The sequence below is a fragment of the Pteropus alecto genome, unplaced genomic scaffold (assembly GCF_000325575.1).
Source record: "Pteropus alecto unplaced genomic scaffold, ASM32557v1 scaffold65, whole genome shotgun sequence".
NCBI classification, from domain to species: domain Eukaryota; kingdom Metazoa; phylum Chordata; class Mammalia; order Chiroptera; family Pteropodidae; genus Pteropus; species Pteropus alecto.
Window position 1 is genome coordinate 277,903 of NW_006439191.1, and position 22,288 is coordinate 300,190.

A 22,288-nucleotide genomic window follows, 5' to 3' on the forward strand; every position below is an offset into this window, starting at 1 on the left:
GATGAATGAGATGGGCACTGTGACAATGTGCGGCCATCCCCAGGCTGGTGGGAGAGACTGACGGCTGAACAATAGAACATGGGCTGCACTTAAGTGATGATAAATAAAGGGGTCAAAAGAAACAGCCTGAACAGCAGGCAGTGGGAGGCTCTTGGCCTCACAGGCAGCCACGAGGAGAGGGGTCCCACTGCAGAGACCACGGAAACGCCTTGGGCCCGTCTCGGCCCGCGCCACCTCTCACAAGGACCGTGGCCACCTCCTCCTAACGGTCTCCCCTCCCCCACCCGTCTCCCCCACTCCCAATATAATACTTTCCAATATAATAGCCAAAGAACTCATTTTGAAATATAAATAAGGCCATGTCACTTCTCCGTGCCCCTCTGACCCTACACCCACCATTGCTCCTTTGTTGCTCCAAGCCAGCCACACTCACCCCTTTGTTGTTCCTCAGATCCGGCCTCTCTGTTCTCAGCTTAGGGCCTTAGCATGAGCTGCTGCCTCTGCCTGGAGAGCCCCTCCCCCTAGACATTCTTGCAGCTGGCTCCTCATTATTCAGAATCTACTCAAGGTCATCTCCTCAGGTGAGTCCTCTGTCTGCGTACATCTCTCTCCTTATGTGCCATAATTTCTTCATGGCACTTACCATTATTTGAAAATACATCAATGATGCATCTGTTTCCTTGTTTACTGTGCATTTTCGCACTAGGACACTCCATGAGGGCAGCTTGAATCGTTCACAGCTTTATCCTCAATGCCTAGAACAGTGACTGGCACAGAGTGTAACTTTGCGTTGAGCAAATAAAGAAACTGGCCTTTCGTTCATTTCCCCACACAAACACAGTCATCACCATTACTGAGCTAATTTCTGAGTATGAAAAACCATAATAGCTTCCTCGGTAAACTAAAAAAATAATGTGGACTCGAATTTAGCCAGCCTCAGGTTCAGCGAGCATCTGTTTGTCCCACGTCCACAGACTGTAGCTCCGGCCTTGGCTGCCTCTTCCAGATGTAAACAACTGGTCATGAATGGCTCAGGCAAAGATGAATCAGTACAAATTCAAACTCGGTTCAGCTGTCCAAGCTCTGAGCACTCAAGGCACTGGATTAAATATGGCAGGAGCCTCAGCAATAAGACAAGGAGCTGACGGTAGACTGGGGGAGATAAGCTAAACACCCGAATAACAGTATAAGCCAAGGCAGAGCACGGGGAGAAGCAAAACAGCAGCATACGCAGGGTAGGTCCAAAGGCGGAAGGAAGTAGATTTGCCAACACCGGCCCTCGCTAATACGCACCCTGCTATGGACTGCGTGTTTGTGTCCTTACGAAATTCGTATGCTAAAACCTAAGCCCAACGTGATGGTATTAGAAGGCGGGGCGTTTGGGAGGTGATTATGTCATGAGGGTGGGGCCCTCGTAAATGGAATTAGTGCCCTTATAAGAAGGGACGAGAGGGATGATCTCCCTCTTGGCCGTGTAAAGATAAAGCAAGAAGACAGCCGTCTGCGAAGCAGGCAGAGAGCCGTCACTAGAACCCTACTATGCTGCCACCCTGCGCTCAGACTTCCCAGACTCCACACAGCGAGAACGTAATTTCTGTCGTTTAAGTCACTTGGTCTGGAGTATTTTCAGTGTAGCAGCCTGAGCAGATGAAGACACACACACACACACACACACACACACGGGCGCACACGAGGCCTCAGAGGGGCTTCCTCCTGCTTCTCCCGCTGTCAGGGCACCAGGTAGGAAGAAGCAGAATGGGCTGGCCGATGTGATGACAAAAGGCCACCTGTCCCCAGTGATTGCCCAGAACCCTCTGCTGCTCCTGAGGTTCCCACGCAGGCCCCCAGCAGTGGCCCTATCCCTCCTCCGGCCCACGCAGCAGCTCCCGGGGGGCCCGGCGAGGAGCTGCGTTGGGTCTTTGCAAGAACGCGACACGTCCTGCCCTTCCTCACCTGCATTTCTCATCACGCCCACCCCTGGGCAATGAAGAAAAAGCAAAGAAGGGCAGGACAGGATGAGAAGACAGATCCCACTTAGGGTCCTTGCCCCCCACCCCGCAGCTCCCTCTGCTCCATGGGGTACCTCCCAGTTCCCTTCTAATCTCCTCAAAACCCCCTTCCTAAGCTCCCAGCCTACTTTCCAAACCCCTAGAGTCCTCACAATGCACTCCATTCTTTCTTCAAATCTCCATCCCGGCACTAATCCCAAGGATTTTGTTCCCTTTGCCTCTCTCCCGGCCCCCAACAACCTCGCTACTGGGGCTAATTCATCCCTGGAGAACCCAAGGCTACAGTGGGGACAGATGGCATCTGTGATTCCCAAGCAAAGCTCAGGACACGTATCCCCTGCATTCAGTCGCTCACTCATTCATTCAGATGCACGATACGCCAGGTTCTGGGTGTGCGAGGGGCGTACGAAAGGGAGAGGCATCACCCCCGTCTGCAGACACACTGTCGTGAAGGAGAAGAACGGGTTACAATGGATGGGGAAACAGATGGTCGGAGGCCTGGGGGTCTGGGATTCCGGGGAGGCTGCCCTGTAGCAGAACCAGAGCCAAAGAAGAGTAGCCCTCTGGCCACTCCCTTTCTTTGCAGTGGCCCAGGCAAGAGACGGTGATGGTGAGGACGGGACAGGGCAGAGGCGCGGAGTCACACTGATGGGTTTGATAAATACTTAGGAGGCCCTACGTGTAGAACTTGGTCATCGATTAGATGAGAGGTGCGTGTAAGGCAGAGGGGGAGTCGATGGATTTGCCCTGGGAGAAGAAAAGTTCGGAGAAAGGAGATATGAGCTCAATGCTGGCCGGTGCTGCAGGCGTCTAGACACCCAAGGCGGCTGGGTGTAGAGGGCTGGTCCCCAGAAAAAGGATTCGGAGGTGGTGGGAGCGTCGATGGGCAGCGGCATCCAGGCTGCCGGCGGGCCAGCGAGAATGAGAAGAGGTCAAGAACAAAGTCCAGGATTCCGCCCCCGGGTTCGCCAACATCCGGCATCCAAAGGATGGGCAGAGACAGACAGCAGACCGAGAGCCGCGGGCAGCAGCGATCGGCGAGGCGGAAGGACGCCCTGCGGGCCTGGTGTCGGGAAAGCCGGGGACTTCGGGGTCAGGGACGGAAGGAGAAAGGGGCAGCCAGACACCACGAGGGCAACGGACATTGCGGGAAGGAAAATGCCCGCTGGACCTGGGGACGTGGGAGTCACTGCCGCCTCACACACTGACCAGAGGAGTGTGGCTTTGGAAGGGGGGCTGGCGACGGCCAGTAGCTAAAGCACCTGGGAACAGGGCGTTTGTTTGTTTGTTTGTTTGTTTGTTTGTTTGTTTGTTTGTTTGTTTGTTTTCAGGAAGGCATATGTGATCAACACAACTTTAAGTGGCGACAGGACAGACCTACAGTAATAGTGATCCCATCCCGCCCAATGTAAGGTGACAGGAATCTGCGGACTGGCCTACAGATTGAATGCCATGGGTTTCTATTTCAAACGATCCACTTCCAGGCGAATTTTTGGAATGGGAACAATCCATTTACAAGTTGGGGACAGTCCGTGCCTCTCCGGTAGCTCCCGCGGCTCTCTGTGACAGTGCTGTCAGGTGCCCTGGAATAGGTATTGATAACTTAATCAATGACTGGATGAATGGGATGGCCCTGAGGTCTGAATAATCACTTCTTCCTGGAATTGCAATGGCGCCAGCTCATTCATCCCATCCACTGGTTCTACAGACACTACCCAGGGCCTAGCACGCACTGGGGCCCTGGGCCGGCCCAGGGCCTGACACTTGGCACAGCGAGTATGTGGGCGGCACAGCGCCAGGTTCTGGGTGTGCGAGGGGCGTACGAAAGGGAGAGGCATCACCCCCGTCTGCAGACACACTGTCGTGAAGGAGAAGAACGGGTTACAATGGATGGGGAAACAGATGGTCGGAGGCCTGGGGGTCTGGGATTCCGGGGAGGCTGCCCTGTAGCAGAACCAGAGCCAAAGAAGAGTAGCCCTCTGGCCACTCCCTTTCTTTGCAGTGGCCCAGGCAAGAGACGGTGATGGTGAGGACGGGACAGGGCAGAGGCGCAGAGTCACACTGATGGGTTTGATAAACACTTAGGAGGCCCGATGAGTAGAACTTAGTCATCGATCAGATGAGAGGTGCGTGTAAGGCAGAGGGGGAGTCGATGGGTTTATTGAGATGAGTAGCCCTGGGAGAAGAAAAGTTCGGAGAAAGGAGATATGAGCTCAATGCTGGCCGGTGCTGCAGGCGTCTAGACACCCAAGGCGGCTGGGTGTAGAGGGCTGGTCCCCAGAAAAAGGAGGTGGTGGGAGCGTCGATGGGCAGCGGCATCCAGGCTGCCGGCGGGCCAGCGAGAATGAGAAGAGGTCAAGAACAAAGTCCAGGATTCCGCCCCCGGGTTCGCCAACATCCGGCATCCAAAGGATGGGCAGAGACAGACAGCAGACCGAGAGCCGCGGGCAGCAGCGATCGGCGAGGCGGAAGGACGCCCTGCGGGCCTGGTGTCGGGAAAGCCGGGGACTTCGGGGTCAGGGACGGAAGGAGAAAGGGGCAGCCAGACACCACGAGGGCAACGGACACCGCGGGAAGGAAAATGCCCACTGGATCTGGGGGTGTGGGAGTCACTGCCGCCTCACACACTGACCAGAGGAGTATGGCTTTGGAAGGGGGGCTGGCGAAGGCCAGTAGCTAAAGCACCTGGGAACAGGGCGTTTGTTTGTTTGTTTGTTTGTTTGTTTGTTTGTTTGTTTGTTTGTTTGTTTTCAGGAAGGCATATGTGATCAACACAACTTTAAGTGGCGACAGGACAGGCCTACAGTAATAGTGATCCCATCCCGCCCAATGTAAGGTGACAGGAATCTGCGGACTGGCCTACAGCTTGAATGCCATGGGTTTCTATTTCAAACGATCCACTTCCAGGCGAATTTTTGGAATGGGAACAATCCATTTACAAGTTGGGGACAGTCCGTGCCTCTCCGGTAGCTCCCGCGGCTCTGTGACAGTGCTGTCAGGTGCCCTGGAATAGGTATTGATAACTTAATCAATGACTGGATGAATGGGATGGCCCTGAGGTCTGAATGATCACTTCTTCCTGGAATTGCAATGGCGCCAGCTCATTCATCCCATCCACTGGTTCTACAGACACTACCCAGGGCCTAGCACGCACTGGGGCCCTGGGCCGGCCCAGGGCCTGATACTTGGCACAGCGAGTATGTGGGCGGCACAGGTAAGGCCTTCGGAACACGGCCTCCTCCCACCTGGGCAGTACGGAGTGAGGGTCCACAGCGTGTGTTCACCCCCTTGCAGGGAGCAAAGAAGATGGACCAAAATTATCATTCTCTCCTCCCCATTACCTTTCATATTTTCCCTGGTGCCACGTGAGAAATTTGTCTCGATAAGGTGATTCTCAGTGAGTTTAAATATATGCTTTTGTGCAGCTGTTCTGATAGAAAATTCTGGAAATGTCCCACTGAACGATGGGGGCTACTGGAGCCATCCTGGCTATGACCCCCCAGCTGGTTTCTGGGGGCTGTGTTAATTTCAGGGAGCCCAGGCCTCACAGAGGCGGCTTGTGTATCTCTGAGTTGCAGACCAATTAAAAATTCTGAGTTGCGGACCAATTAAAAATTCATTGAAACAGGAGGAACAAAATTCAGTGAGGCCGAAGTATTAAAGGAGACAGATTTAATCTGGGTAGAAATGCTTTTCTCCCTTCTTCCAATAAAGCCAGGCATCATGCATATATGCTGATGGATAATTAATAATAATAATAATAATAATAATAGCTAACGTTTATCCAGCCCCGACCATCACGTTACGTGCTTTACTGCCTCATCTCATTTATTCTGAAGTTGGTGCTTTTAGAATCATTTTACAGAGTAGGAAAATGAAGCTCAGAGAAGTCAAACTAACCTGCCCACGGTCACCTGCCCAAGGTCACACAGCCCTTTAGAGACTCGACCAGGGCTACTGAGGGGGAACCTGAGCGCACACACATGCCACGCATGGTGGCCGAGGCACATCGAGCAGGCGAAGCAAGGCAGGAGCCGTGACGTCCACCATCCCGCCTGGGACTGTGCGAAGACTCAGTCGTGACAGCCAAAACCACATAGACTTCTCAGAAGTCACATGTGTTTTTCCTCCTTTTGACTTTTAATAAAACCAGAGACGTGTCATGGCAAACATGAAGAAAAAAGCTTTTTTTAAAACAGACACATCTGAAGCCACAGGTGCAGTGATTCTGTTTTAAATAAATGTCGGCCCGCAGAGGGTAGTTTCCTGGGCAGCGTGTGCCCGACGCTCAGTCAGCACATGGCTGAAGATGCTTCCCCGAAGATCCAGGGTTCAATACCAGCACGGTCACGAAAGGGACGTGTGACAGCGGCTGAGAATGCTGGGGGCTTGTGAAACAGCTTTAGATTTAGTTCAGTAATGAAGGTTATTTAATGCTAACCTTCGGCTCGGTCAGGCCGCTGCTAAAACATGGTGTGGCAGCCGGGAAGACTGAGAAGCTGGGAAACGTGGAGAAAGCTTTCTAGAGTTTTCAAGGTGGTTGCCGGAGCAACCTGGGGGCCCGCATCCCGGAAGGGCTGAAACGTTCTATTTTAAAAACACCCAGCTGATCGTCAGAAAGCCAGAAATGAAACAACCACATAATAAGGTACACAATGGAAATTCTTACAAAGATGAGGTTTTTCTCAAAACTGGAAACAATTCAAACTAAGAGGAATATTGTGACCATGGAAGCAAATGTCTCAAAGTGACTCCTCAGAGTTCTGATCATCACCTGCATTTTGCACAAAATACGGAAATTAAAAGCTCCTCTCTCCACTTGGATTTCCTTTCAACTCCTGACTACATTACGAGTTTCTTCTATCTTTCAAATCTCACCTCTTCAAAAAAGTGTCTCATAAATGCATGCATGCGATCGGTCATTCGCTCAACAAACACCTGTTGAGTAATTTATCACATCACACTGAGCGATATCCTGCCAGGTGATCCAAAGGCAAGATGATTTAACGACACAGGAAAAGTCCAGAAGGAGATATTAGACAGATACACAAATGCCCATAACGCCAGGCAGTAAGAGATCCTATCATGTGATTGTGGGTGCCAAAGGTCACTGGTTCCTCAAATGGTTGGACATCAGACTCCTTTGGTAAAGCTTTATAAAAATGCAGAATTCCCAGAGCGTGGGGCCCAGGGATCTGTATTTTAAAGGCTGTGCCTCTGAGTGGAGAGCCGTCAGGTTTGGAAGCAGCTGCTAAAGGTGAGAGGAAGAAGCTCCCCGCGGCTGAAATGGTGAAGATTTCATGCAAGTGGCGGGAGGTGCGGGGCGGGGGGCGGACTTTCAAGCCCAGGGAAGATACGGCCTGGCCCGCAAAGGGTGAGGGTGTTCCTTGGCCGGCCGGGTTCGAGCTGGGGAGAGGCAGGACAACGCTTGGGAAAGGCCCTGAGCAGAGCTGGGAAGGTCAAGTGCAGGAGGGGGGGCTCGATGCAACGAGGGGGCGAGGCGCGCCTGCGTGGGGAGGCGCCCTCGAAGGCGTAGGGGCGCGGGAGTGGCACACGCCGCAGCAGGGCTAGCAAAAACGAACGATCTGGCAGTTTCGCCAGACAGATCAGCAAAAATCGGTGTCTGGTTTTAGAGAACACAGCAAGGAAGCCTCCGTCCCTCAGAGTCAACAGACAAAGACCTAAGCTGGTCGCAGAAGTGGTGACGAGCAAGAGATGAAGAAACGTTACCTCATGTTTTTAATATACTGCTTTATTTAAAAATAGACGGTAGGTGGTTCACAAATGGTTGTTAATTAATGATGACAGACTGGCCTCTGGACAGCTCGATTTAGTAATACCTAGGATCGTGCTTAATTTATTTGTCTTTTAGAATACTTTTCTCTGGGTTTGTTCCATTTCCCACCTTGGAGAAAACGCAGTTTTATAAACACTCACGCCTTGTGTGTGCCAGGACTGCAGAGGCGCCCCAGAGAACTCAAGGTTGAAGATGATACAGCTTTGGCCCTCAGGCAAACTGCAGCCAGGTAAAGGAATCAGATTTGCAGACAATACTATGCAAGAAGACCATAAAAAATGCAGTAAAGCAGAGCAAGCGGAGATTATTTCCTGTTCAGTAGATTAGAGGAGACTCATGGATAAGGCAACATTTGAGTAGAAACAGATTATATTTTAGCCAACAGAGAAAAAACATTTTGGGGACTATTCAAAAAGGTCAATGTCGAAAAAAAGGCAGAGAGACTATTCCGAATTAAAGGAGATTATGGGAAACATGACAGCTAAGTGCAATGTGTGGTCCCTGATTAAATCCTGGATTTAAATACACACACACACACACACACACACACACACACACACACACACAGAACATTATTGGGAAAATATGACTGGAAACTGTAATTCGATAACGTAATAATAACAACGTCCTTGGGTGAGATAATGGTATTGTGGTTGTGTCAGAGAATGTATTTTGGGGTGAAGAACCATTATGTAGGCAACTAAACAGTCCAGTAAAAAAAAAAAAAAAGTGAATGATCTCCATACATGGGGGAGGGAAGGACAGGTAAAGCGAACGTGGCAAGTGATGAATCTTGATGAAGACTCTACAGTAGGTCCTCGCTGACCATGGTCGATAGGCTCTGTGACTTTAAGAGAAACGACATATAATAAAACCAATCCTACCATAGGCTAATTGATATAAACAAGAGTTATGTTCCTAGAACAACTCGTCGACGTTATAACGAGATGCAGTCGAAGAAAATGACGTCATTCAAGGACCTGCTACGTTCGTCACACGGCTGCTTCGGCCTTCCCTTCCATTCCAGTTTCCCCGCACGCCCTCCATTTTTTCCCACGTTCCCTTGTCCAAACCTCACTGCGGCCTCGGAAGCTCAGAGGGTGCGGCCAGGGCCTCAGCATTTCACGAGCGCTGCCAAGAAGGTTCCAGCCCGGAGTGGGAACCACTGCCCTATTTTATGTCAGAGCTGGAAACACTTTGGCATCTAAGCACCCACCCACCCGGGCTGGTCAAAGGCTTTTTCCAACTGTTGGAGGTGCCAGGAGACTTCGGGTGTCTGCGTACCCCACATGGCCCTGCACTAGGAAGGGGAGGGGCAAGGCCAAGGTGGAAGTCAGCCACCAGCTGAGCCACAGCAGCCGGGCCACAAAGGGCAGCTTAAATACATTCATAAAGTTGAATAATGGAATCTGCTTAGCAAAGGGTCTCAAACTGGGCTGCACTTTAGAATCACCGTGGGGGACATTTTAAAAATGCTGACGCCCAGGATTTATGCCAAACCAATTAAGTCAGAATCTCTGGAGACGGGACCCAGGCAACAGTATTTCTTAAAACTCCCCAAGGGATTCCAGTGTGCAGCCAAGTTTGAAAAACGGTGCCCTAAAGGAGCACTTTGCAAATGTTAGACATCACGGCTAATAGTTATGTGGGCCTGGCAATGACGGTGGCCAGCCAGGGATTTCTTATTGTCATCAGTGTCTCTGCCTGCCTGGCCACCTCTTTCAAGTAGCTCTAACCAGTTCTTGGGACAAGAATGGAGTTTTGGGACAGCAGTGTGCCCATCATGCTATGGAAGAGGCTGGATTGTGGCGTGACGGGCCCCACACACCTTCACAGGTGCACCTTCGGTGGCATCAGGGCATGAGCTGCTGGTCTGGCGTCAGCGTGTGCGTCACACCGTTAAGAAGGGGCCGCGCTCCAGGCAGAAGAGTGGATGCTCCGTGTCCTCCGTGGTGTGAGTGACATCACCTGCTCAGAACAAGGACATCCCTGGAACTTCCGTGTGTCTCTGGTCATGAAGAGGCCTGGCTGCCCAGTGCAGCACGTCGGCGCGGGTGGTCGGCCCTCTGTCCCAGGCAGTGGGGTCCCGTGAGCTGCCGAAGGCTCTGACAACCAGCAGGGGACGTTCTGCAGAGGGTGAAGTCAGCCACTGTGTTCTTGTAGGACCAGGACTGGGGGGAGGCGAGAGGCTGCTAGGTGAGGGAAAACCTTCCGTTTCCAGCAAAGTCTCCGCTGACCGGCAAGGGGAGGGCCCCAGGCAGGGCCGAGGAAGGAGGGGAGGGCAGTGAGCAAGAAGTAAGGCCCCGCTGTCTGCCAAGACTGAGAAACTCTGGTCCACGACCATGACTTCTTGCCACTCAGCTCTGCCTCCGCCCCGGGCTGCACCAGGGGCTGAGCGGCAGGCCAGCCCGCGGGCTCCCCACTCCCACGTAGCCAGGGTGACAACGATGTGGGAGACGGATACCTCTTACTCCACGTGGGGGGGTGGATATTATGAATCGCTTCGACCCTTTTGTGAAAGTAATCTGGCAATTTTTAGAAAAGTACAAACTCGTGTACTCTTCGACCCCACGACCCCACTCCTGGAACATAAACACACACAGGTGTTTATTGCAGGGTTACTGACAGGGGACGAATACACGGAACTAAGAACAGGCAGAATTTCCGCAGGTGTGGAGATGACTGAATAATTGTGTGTACTATGGAATATCATGAAAGTCTGTGCCCTCATTATCCTCATCAGTGAAAGGGACCACAGGGTCGCCCACATCGTAATGACGTCCGCACCGCAGGGTGAGTATTGAGCTTCGAAGTGCATTCGAGCACTTCGCACGAAGTCCGGCATGTTCTATGTCATACACAATAACTTAATAAACATTGTTGTTATGGAAAAATCTTTTCCTAAGCCACTAAGGACAAATCTGCTAAGTCTAGGTGAGCTCACCTCCTCCAGCAAAGAAAAAGAAGCCAAGCCCCCTTCCTTCACCCCGCATTGCCGAGGGACACCTCGCATCAGCCTCCCCGGAGCTGTGCACATGATGACTCGTGTGTGCAGCCCGCACAGCACTATGCGTGGGCAGTGCTGGCCATTACTTCCTCCAGCCCCAGGATGGGTCATGCTGTCCTGCCGCTAAGTGACAACTTCTGGGCAGGGACACACCTGGGATCTCCCAGGAAGGAATGTCCTATAAATGAAAATAGTTACAATAATTACATAACTTCAGCCCACCTCAGCAATGGGCACTTCTGCAAAAGCTCACATCGCATGTATGGATTTGGCCCTGACCTTGGGCCGGCTGGGGAGACAGGCCCAGAGCTAATTAGAGTGATGAATGGCCCATGCCTTGTCTAACATGTGCTGAGTTAACTGTCTGCGCTTGGGGGAACTGGCTTTGCATGTGGCTTCCTGCAAAGGACGTGGCAGCGTGAAGAGGCAGGGCCCAGTCCCCTTCATCTGGTCCATCTCCCCTGGAAAATAATGGGCGTGACTCTTTTTCTTTCTTGAGATGCGATTGACATACAACATTATATGAGTTTCAGTTACACGGCATGAAGATTCAACATTTGTACCTCCTGCAAAATGTTCAACACGAGTCTAGTTCTACTTAGTTACAGAATTTTTAGTTACACAATTCTACTTAGTGACAGCATTTTTTTCTTGAGAACTTTTAGTATCTACTCTCTTAGCAACTTTCAAATATGCAACACAGTGTTATTAAGTGCAGTCGCCAGGCTGTACGTCACACCTCATGACTTGTTTATTTCATAACTAGGAATTTGGAGCTTTCGACGCCCTTCGGCCATTTCACCCCCAGCCCCGGCCTCCGGGAACTGCCCGCCTGTCCTCTGTGTCTACAAGCTTGGTGTTTTGTTTTGTTTTGGTTTTCGATTCCACACGTAAGTGACATCATACGGCATCTCTTTCTTTGTCTGACATATTTCACTTGGCATGATGCCCCCAAGGTCCATCTACGTTGCCGTAAAAGGCAAGACTTCACTCTTTTTTGTGGCCGAGTGATACCCCACTGCGCCCATGCCACGCTTCCTCTATCCATTCATCCTCGGATGGACTTTAAGGTGGTTTCGGCATCTTAGCTACTGTAAATAAGTGATTCCTCACGGGCTTTCCTCAGAATAAGTTTGCTTTTCATTCTGATAAACATGCAATAAAATCCAACAAAGAGAATCAAAGTCTTGCCCTCTCTCTCACCGGATGACATTTGCGGACGATGAGAACATTACGGTAAAATCTACACCCAGGGGACGTGTTATTTGCCGAGGAGCAGAATTCTAGGTGAGGCCAACCATTCCTCCTAACCCAGGGGATATCGTGTCCTTACAAACTCTTCTCTGGGGCTTGGATCCTGTTCCGGGTAAGTGGAACCCCTCCCCCATTTTTCATACGCTGCGGTCCTAACCCCCAGTGCCCCAGAAGGTGACTGTGTTTGGAGACAGGGTCTTTAAAGCAGGAGTTAAGGTTGAATGAGGTCTTCAGAATGGGTCTTAATCCAATATGACCGATATCCTTATAAGAGGAGGAAATTAGGACACAGACACACACAGAGGGACGACCATGTGAGGACACAGCGAGAAGGTGGCCATCTTCGAGCCGAGGAGAGAGGCCTCAGGGGGAAACCAACCCTGCTGACACCTTGATCTGGGACTTGTAGCCTCCAGAACTACAAAGACACAAATTCTGATGTCTAAGCCACCCAGTCTGTGGCACTTTGTCATGTGGCTGTAGCAGGCTAACGCATCCCAAGGGGGCCGCGTTAGGGGGTGCGGGGTCTTCCGAAGGCTCTCTCAAGCATCAGTTTCCCAACAGTCTCTTACATCGAGATGGTGCCTTTAGTCAAAATCTTAGCCTTTTGACTTGGAGGATGAGAACTGGTTGAGAAGGGAGGGTAGTCAGACTAGAGACAAGCATGGCACACATATGCATGCGGCCGACAGTGGGTCACGTGAGTGGATAAACGCTGGGGTGTCAGAGGGTGGTGTCCAAGTTGCTCTGGAAGTCCCAAAGGTGTAGAACCATTCTGGGAAGTGTTGGGAAACATGTTTTTTATCCTTAGTGCATGGAAACATAAGGACTACTAGAAAGGGTAGGGGCTGGGAGTCAGAGTAGATTTGGATCCAGACCCAGCACGTAGCACCTGAGTGACCTGGGCAGGTGATACACACCCTCAAGTCTCAGCTCCTCATCTCCACTGCACAGAGCTGCTGTACGAATACATGCAACACTGTGGGTGAAGCACCCAGCAGCCATCATAGAGCTTGGCCCACGCATTCATTCATTCATTCATTCGGTCAGCAAAGCATTACTGAGTATGTGCTGTTTTCTTCACAAGGTGCTGAGCAGAGAACAAGATACACCAAGCCTGCCCTCATCAGCTTTATAATCTACCGAAGAAAACGAACGTTTTACAGATTATCATACCTCTGCCTTTCCCCTCCCACATTGCTGTCCTTTTAAAGCCCAGAATATTTATGCTTGAAATACTTTATCCATAACTTGAAGCACCCCAGTGTCCACCGCTCTTAGTTGCTCTTAGCCGCTGGCATCACCGCTATCAGAAGGCGTTTAAATCGGCACCACAGTGGCGTGTGTCAAAGTCTCGCTAAGGCGAACAGGGTTACACAGAACCTCGCGGATGTACTGTTTGTCGCTTCCCCAGTGCATCGTGCGGATGCGATCCCCTAGGAGAGGAACCGTGCGTAAGGGCCTCCTTCATTTGGTTCCCACCGGGACGCCAGTGGCACTGGCAACCGCTTCGTGCTGATGCGCTGAGCGGTGACAGCAGCGACGCCACTGCTAAGAGGCGTCCACAGCAGAGCTGCTGTTGCTGCGTGTTCTCCGCCCACCTCCCTGTGCTGCAATCGGTGACCACCGCCCCCCCGGAGCGCCATCGTGGCTCTGCCCATTGGGCAGATACAGAAAGGGAACAGTATGGCTTTTCTGTCCCTTTATAATAACGGCACTTGGCATTTACACAGCACATTTAACGTATTTAGTGCATTTTCTTGTCTATTGCCTGGTCTTATCCTAATGAAACAAAACTCTCCGTGATTGTCTGTGCCATAGAGACAGCTTAGGACTCAGAGCCAGCGACACTCTGCACGGGAGGAGGACCCATGCCCCAAACTGCTTCAAGAATAACAAATCCCATGTGAGTTGCAAACGGAGCCGGCATGATAGTGCAGCGACACAGCTCATCTCTGGGGAGATGTCTCAGGAGCACAGGAATCAATTCAGCCCGAGCTGCGAGGCCAGCGACTTCTCTCTCTGGAGTCGCAGGCTCTCTCCGTTGGCCCTGCCTGGAGCAGACCAGTGCCCTCTTTTAACTTCAGAGAGAGGCAGAGACCGGGGAACGCTACAGGGAACAAGAGGCTATTAGGATTTGGTAACATTGGCACATTTCGTGGCCTAGAAACATAACCCAGAATTGTTTCTTGCTTTTTCAGCCATTTGGAAAAGGGCGAGAATGAGTATCTGGAAGGGTGAGCATTCGGAGGGCTGAAAAACAGGTTTATTTTACTTCTCATCACATTTTGAAAAAACGGGAGCATCTGGAAGTAAAGCTCCCACCGAGAAAAGCAAGCTGTCCCGCAGATTACTTCCAAGGAGTCTTCCCGCTGGGCTGACCAGCTCCGCATAAGGAGGAAGTTAGGGACTCACCCCTCCAGTCCACTTGGGCGCCTGCTGGCAAATCATTGCTTTCACTCTGCTACCATTTAGAAAATTACGGCTCTCTAAACCATACCCTGGAAGACTGATAAAGTGAAAAGGCCTCCCCACCGGCGCTGCTGAAGCCCGGCTCCCCCTCCGACGTGGTGATTTGCAGCTTTGCTGCACACAGGAATCCCCGAGGATGGGGGTGGGGGGCGTCGCAAACCCCAGTGTCCTGGCTGCAAACCAGAACAATGAAATCAGAAACTCCGGGGCTGGGACCCACCAGGAACAGCATTTTTTAAGCTCCCCAGGCGAGTCCAGTGCGAGGCCAAGGTTAAGAACCAGCGCTCTGCAACCACTGCCACGCACGCACACTGGGCAGTGAGGGATGCTCTGGTGAGATGAAACCATGTCACACCTGTCCCTGGCCTTGCTTTGGTCTCCCCCGCTTGCCTTGAGCCCAGGCCCAGCAGCGCGAACTCCGCCTCACGCGCTGTGAAAACAATAGTCCAAGCCGTTACACAGTCGCCGGGCTCACGTGCACGAAGCCATTTCGCTAATTAACATGAAGCGTCACACGCCACGCTAGGCCACGTAACGGATACTGAAATGAGGCGGACGCGATCCTTGCTTTCAGGAATACAAACGTGTAAGATGCACGTACAAGCGACTATAATACAGGGTTGTCATGTGATGGTGGCTTTGAGAGACCCTCCGGCAGGAATTTAGAGAAGAAACAAGATCGCTTTTAAGCTGGACGGAGCACGTCTTCACAACCGACACATCACAGAGCGCACACGCACGCACGCACGCACACACACACAAACACACCTGGTGGCCATGTGCCTAAGGTCTGGACGATAAGTTAAGCTAAAGTGGTGGGTACGAATTCTGGATCATGTTTTTCATGGAGGTGGCCCATTTCCTCTTCCCTCCTCCATTCTGCTACTTGAAAGGACGTCTGGGTATGACGCCCTCGCAGATCGGGGGGACAGGAGAACGCCCTTGTGACGGCAGAGCTCCAAAGGCAGGTGGTGGCCATGTGCCTAATGTCTGGTCGATAAGTTAAGCTAAAGTGGTGGGTACGAATTCTGGATCATGTTTTTCATGGAGGTGGCCCGTTTCCTCTTCCCTCCTCCATCCTGCTACTTGAAAGGACGTCCGGGTATGACGCCCTCGCAGATCGGGGGGACAGGAGAACGCCCTTGTGACGGCAGAGCTCCAAAGGCAGGAGGAGCCTGGGTCCCCAGATGACCCTGGGAGGCAGGCCCCCCTACACAGCTTGGCCTGGCGGGCTCCCCCATCAGAACGATCTCCCTCGCGTCCTGTGCTCACAGCTGAACCCACATCCAGTACACCTTCCTGCCACCCATGCCCTGCAATGCCTGAGGTTCCTTTCTCCATTAATGAGAGAAGAAAGGTGTTACAGAAAACCAAATTACTTCTGTCAGAACGCTCAACGATTTGGTGACTTCTCATAGTAGAACCGCCGAGAGTCCATAGTCTTTATTGCTTAGAAGTTCAGGCTGCGAGAACCTGCTCTGCTGATGAATGCAGTACGCTGACCGGCCTCTTCTCGGTCCACACTGTCTGCACAGACTGCAGGGGAATCCGAGTGATCCTCATTCTTGGTTAGTGGCCTGCAGAGACTGGCCCCTAGTGTAGGGGCAAGAATCTCTGTAAAAGGAAAATTGCCAGCTCCTATAGATAAAAGCAAATGGAAGCAGCAAAGGACAGAGAGAGAGAGAGAGAGAGAGAGCGCGCGCGCGAGCGAACGAGCACGCAAGGCTCTGGAACTCGACCCCTGACTGGGCGGCCTCGAGCCAGGTAGTTACCACCTGGGGAGGGCAGATCATTTCACCCCACTCAGAGATGCCGTGAAGACTTAGCTACACAGCCATCCTTGGGCCCTTCCACAAACCTGCTGAATCTGGACTCCCCAGGATTAAGGTGGGGTTCTCCAGAGAAACAGAGCCAACAGGATGTGCGCGTGTATCTATCTCTAGATATAAATACAGAGACAGAGATCGAGACAGAGGTAGAGAGATTTATTTTTTAAATGGACTCATGTAACCGTAGCGGATTGATAAATCCAAGTTCTGCAGGGCGGCCAACAGGCCGGAGACCCAGGAGGAACCAGTATTGCAGCTACAGACCAAAGACCACCTGCTGCAGAATTCCTTCTTGCCCGGGAGAGGTCATCCTTTGTTCTATTGAAGCCTTCGACTGCTTAGACAAGGCCCACCCACGTTACAGAATATAAAGGTGTGCAGCCTTACCCCAGGCCTATCAGATGCCAGATTGGTGAGGGTCTGTGCCCTGAGCGGGAAGACAAAATTCCCGCATAGTCAATGCTATGTACAGTGAAATGGCCCCTGATCCAGAGCAGGGCTGGGGAGAACGTTATTTCCTCTCTGTGTGTAGCCCTAATAGATACACCAGTGAGCCAGGAGGGTATGGTCCCTGCCCCCAGGGAAATGACAGCTCAGTCGAGCTCCGTCCAGCTTTGCGACCTTGGGCTCTGAGGAGGGCACTGTGGCAAGCCGGCTGAGCAGCCCAGGGTGCAATGGCTGTGATGTCACCTTCCCACTTAGCCCTCCAGGTCTCAATTTCTCCATCTGAAAATGAGGGATCTGGCTAGATGACCTCTAAGTTCCATTCCAGCTCTAGCATTTCACGTCCCGACCGTCGACTGGACATCAACCTTGTGTCGTACATTGTGTTAAACTGGAGATTCCAAGATAAGAAGACATTCTTCCTACGCTGAACTCTCAAACTAATCGGAGAGGCAGGCATCCAAAGAGACAATAATTCAGTGCTGTAAATGCTGCAGTAAAGATGTAACACCTACATCTAAGAGTCTATGTTACCATTCCAGAAAAAAAATCTGCAAAATTTCTAACCCCTAAAACTTTTCTTTGGTTTCGTTGAGATATTATCGACAGCACTGCGTGAGTTTGAGGTGTACGGCATAATGATGTGACTTTCGTGTATTGTGAAATGGTTACCACAGTGAGCTTAGTTAACATCCAATTTCTTATACAGATACAAAAAGAAAGAAAGGTTTTTTTTTTTTTCTTGTGATGAGAACTCTTAAGATGTACTCTCTTAACAACTTTCAAATAAACCACATAGCAGTGTACTGCACAGGCGGACCTCAGAGACACTGTGGGTTCAGCTCCAGAACACGGCAATAAAGCAAGCATTCCAATAAAGCAAGTCGTAATTCTTCTTGCTGGTGGAGGGTCTTGCTTTCAACTTGTGAAAAACACGACATCGGAGAAGCACAGCAAAGCAAAGCGCACGAAACGAGGTACGCCTGCGGTCACGGCGGCGCACGTTTCAGTCCTACTGCTTAATATCTGGTAACCGGAAGCTTGCACCTTGGGACCACCTTCATCCAATTCCCTCTTCCCCCACTCCCCGCCTCTGATAACCACAGATCTGATCTCTTTTTTCTCTGAGTTTGCTTTGTTGTTGTCGCTGTTGGTGTTCGATTCTACATATAAGTGAGATGCACGGTATCTGTCTTTGTCTGACTTATTTCGCTTAGCATGATGCCCTCGAGGTCCATCCACGAAGTCACGAAGGGCAGGATGTCCTTTTTTATGGCTGAATAATATTCAATTGTAAATAGACTGATTGATGATAGATAGATAGATACACAGAGACAGACAGACACACACACACACACACACACACACACACACACACACTACAATTTCTTCATCTATTCATCTGTCATTGAACATTTAGGTTGCTTCCATGTCTTGTAAATAACTATTGTAAATAACAGTGCTATGAACGTGGCAGTGTAGATACCTTTTCGACATAGTATTTTTTTTCATATCCTTTGGATATATACTCAGATCATACGGTAGTTTTATTTTTAATTGTTTGAGGAACCTCTATACGGTGTTCCACAAGCGCTGTACCAACTTACATTCCCGCCAAGGCTTCCCTGTTCTCCACATCCTCGCCAGCACTGATCTCTGGTCTTTTTCATGACAGCCATTCTCACAGTTGTGAGGTTATTGTCTCAACCCCTGAATCTTAATCCCCTTCCTATGGATAAATGGTAGATCGATGGCATTTATGGTGCCAATTAATGGCCCCCTGGATCCATGTCCTTTGCCTTGAACTCTGTAGTCCACCCCACGGTGCCCTGGGCTTGGCCATAGGCCTTGCTTTAGCCGATGGGGCGCTAGCAAATTTGCTGGAAAACAAAGCTTTACAAGATGCTTGTGCGTTTCCACTCTTCTCTTGCTTCTCTATGACATCGTGAGATCAAGCCGGGACTAGTCACTGCAGGACGAGACGTGGAACGGAACCAACCATCTCAGCCGAGGCCATCCTAGACTCGCCAATGGTCCGCTGACGGCCAGACACGTGAATGAGCCCCAGCCAAGAGCAGAACACGCTCTCCTCCACGCAAGCCCAGCCAAGGTCATTGGAACCAGCCAGATGACCCACAGATTCGTGAGAAATGTAAATAGGGGTTGTTGTTAACTGGTTTAAACTCCATTATCATAGTTAATAAGGATGAGGCCAACCAGCTCCCCAGATTCGAATGAAAGGCCGAGCCCATATGCTAGGGGGCTGTTGTGAAGTCCTCTGCTTGTCCTACTGTGTTCCTGGGAGCAAAGCGCGGCCAGGGTTCTTGCTCCAGGCCCCCCCCCCGGCCTCTGGTTTGGAAACCCCATGACAGCCCCACTATTTATAGAGCGAGTAAAATGTTCCCCCTTTCGCTCCGACTGACAAGGAGTTTGCCACAGAAAGCGTCTGGAAATAAATTATACATGAGACACGGTTTCTGAACTAGTTGCAAGTTCTGTTCCAGGAGAGTTTTACTTTTCTTCAAACATTCCCTCCAGGGGTGAACTATCCTACCAAGAAGTTAAATAGAATCAGAAAAGAGCCTTAAAGGAATCCACTCGGACCCATTACGGCGAGCCAAGCGTATCAGAGGGTCCCTGAGGCCCTGTGTGGCTCTCAGCGTTCAAATCTTCCCTTTAAAATAGCTGAGCGATCTTGCTGTAGCGGTTGGTCCTTCTGGGGCACGTTTCAGAGAGAACCGACGATTTCCCCTGCAGGGTGGTTGATTCAAATGCAGACTCTGTTCGGAGAGGCTTGCCTCAGAACCCCAGCCTTACCAACTTATAACACGCGAGACTCCGGGATAAATACTTAACCTCGCCAAGCCTTGGTGTCCTCATCTGTTAAATGGGGCTATTATTAATCGTGACTACTTCATAGAGTGGTCGTGAGGATTAGCAGAGTTAATGCACATAGCAGTCACTCAAGAAACCCAAGCAGCCATCACCATTGCCACGCTTTAGAAATCCCCCGAGCCACGGAGAGACTTCTGATCTGGAAAACTTCTGAGTCAGGGCTGGTTCGTCTCAGGCATTCCACACGTCCGCCTCCGAGTTTCTGTGTCCCTTTTCACTGGATTATGTCTCTCAAGTAAAATACACCATTCCCTCCGGAGGCGCACGGAAGAAACACGTTATGAGAGAAAGACACTGGAAATCGAATCAGCCCCTTGAGGCCGGGAGCGCCAGTAATTCGAGAAAAGATACCCTTCTTCACCATTCTTCCAAGCATTTTAATATTCGCATGACAAATATTGTTCTCCAAAGTGGCCTGGGTCTTTCTCCGGGTTCTGGTAGATAAATGCATTTAGCAGCCTCCTCTTAGGTCAAAGAAATTGGGACAGGGTTTGAAACTACTTGTAAATTTGTAGTATCAGCAGATCCTTACCCGCTCCCCATCTCCTCCGACCCCGCTTTCGGAACCACATCATGTGGTTTCTATGTGGATTCGGGGTTCACACCATTGAGCTGCACTTCACACCATGACACCTCCCCTAGCTAGGACAGAGGGGTGGCTCTGATAAGCATGAAAGAGAAAGGGCACAGGTGGCCTCGCGTGGTAACACTTTTGGCCTGATCAGTGCAGTTTGCTTTCCAGAATTAAACTTGGAGCACCCACCTCCCCCGACAAGCCCTTACACCTCCCAGTGAATTCAACGCCCCGGCCGCGCCCATCCACCTGCTCATCCTCCTCTTCCGCACCCCACGTGCTGCTCAATGGAGAGAGTGAAAATTACCCGTCCACCGGAGCTTTTTACACCCATGAATGTCAGGAAACCTGCAGTAAGACAGGGCACACTCTCGGGGAAATCGGGGGTGAACTGGACAATCACAGAATGGTCAAGCCAGAAGGGACATCCCAAACTATGCAGCTCGGTGCCCCCTCTCCGGCAGGCTCGGTCTAACTCGAAACCACCTCAGCCATGAGGTTGGCTCACTTGATTTAAGGGAGGTAAATATTTCATAGCTCCCCGAGGCCAACCAACCACCATGGCTTATAAAGAAATTTACTCTTCCCTGTCGGACCGATCTTGGCCGTTCAAGTTCATTTCCTCTAACCATTCCCTGAACTTGGAGACGTAACAGGAGGCCCTTGGTCAGTCTTCTCCTCACGAGGACCCTTTTTGCGCCTGAACGCAGCCATCGACCCAACTGTTTTCTACAGTGTTCCCCGCCCCCAAACCTGTCCTTTACGGCGACCCGCAGAGCCGGCGACATGCTCCAGGAGGAAGAGCAGCTTGAGAAGCAAGTGGCTCTTGCCATAAAAAATGAATCATAAGCACAAGTTGACACAAGAATCCTGCAGTTCAGACAATTACCCGAAGGACACATTTTCTGATAATTACAGAGCTAAAAATGGATCCACTTTGCAATTCCCTTCCTTCCTCCCGAGAAAGCTGAGGAGGTGGTTTAACAACAGTCAACCGCCGAGATGCTTCGCGTTCTGGGGTGTTTAGGAGATGAGTTCCAAGAAATTTCTTGGAAGGTACGGTTCCCAGAAGGTGGTGGTGCCAACTAAACCCATTAACCCCTCCCCGCCGTCCTTGACGCACGCGCCAGCTTGGGAACTGGAACTCAGAAGCCCGCTCGGAATGAGAGACACAGAAGGGAGGAGGCCCAGGCCACCCCGCCTTATGACGCTGACCAAACATCAATGACACCTAAGAAAATGGGAGGGGCCGCTGAGGGGAACACTGCCAGCCAAGGACGAGGCCAGCCTGCTTCAGCACCAAGGGTGGGTGCTCAGGGGTGTCATAAGGAGTTTTAGGCGGCAGCTAAGGGTCAGGGTAATGGTAAGACCACCATTTCCTATGTGCGGAGTGTGCGTGAGCTAGATGCGCGTGTATTTATCTCATTTCCTTCCGACGCCTACGAGGAGGGGGCTGTGCTTACTACCTGCACTGTGCAGTCACGCCGAGGGCTGCACAGCTAATCGGGGCAGAGGCAGCAGGAGCCTTTATGCTTCGCCACCCCCTACGCCACCTCTCGGGTGGAAGGAACCAGAATTGGCTGACGGAAGATATTAACGAGGTTGAAACACAAATACAAATGACAAAGAGGGCAGAAGGCAGGGGCACAAAGAAATAGGAGAGGAGACAGTGTGGGTCAGAGACACTGTCCATGATGACACTGTCCATGATGAACACAGAGTTTGGTTTGATTGTAAAATACATATCTGATGTTCAGTAGTAAATGTTAGTACTAAAATACACAAGTCTTGTGCTAGGTCATGGACACGATTGAAATAACAAAGCGAAAAGATTATTGATTATCCCAGTATTCCCAACAAAGATGTAGATTACAGAAGGGTCAGAAACTTAGCGTTAGTCATTAACTTACTGAAGAAATATCGACTGAGCGCCAGCAGCAAGCTATTACTGTTCTTCCTCCTATGTCACTAGATACGACAGTAAACAGAACGAAGCCATCGCTCTTC

The 22,288-nt window shown here is 51.0% G+C and overlaps 1 protein-coding gene across 1 annotated transcript in view; it reads right to left on the reverse strand.

The window, feature by feature from the left end:
- CNIH3 (cornichon family AMPA receptor auxiliary protein 3) overlaps positions 1-13,713 on the reverse strand; it is a 31,292-nt gene extending 17,579 nt beyond the window's left edge. The window contains exon 1 of the mRNA XM_015592744.2: positions 13,550-13,713. Within this exon, the coding sequence (XP_015448230.2) occupies positions 13,550-13,713 (164 nt within the window). The remainder of the gene's footprint in view (positions 1-13,549) is intronic.
- Between the last annotated feature and the right edge of the window lie 8,575 nt (positions 13,714-22,288).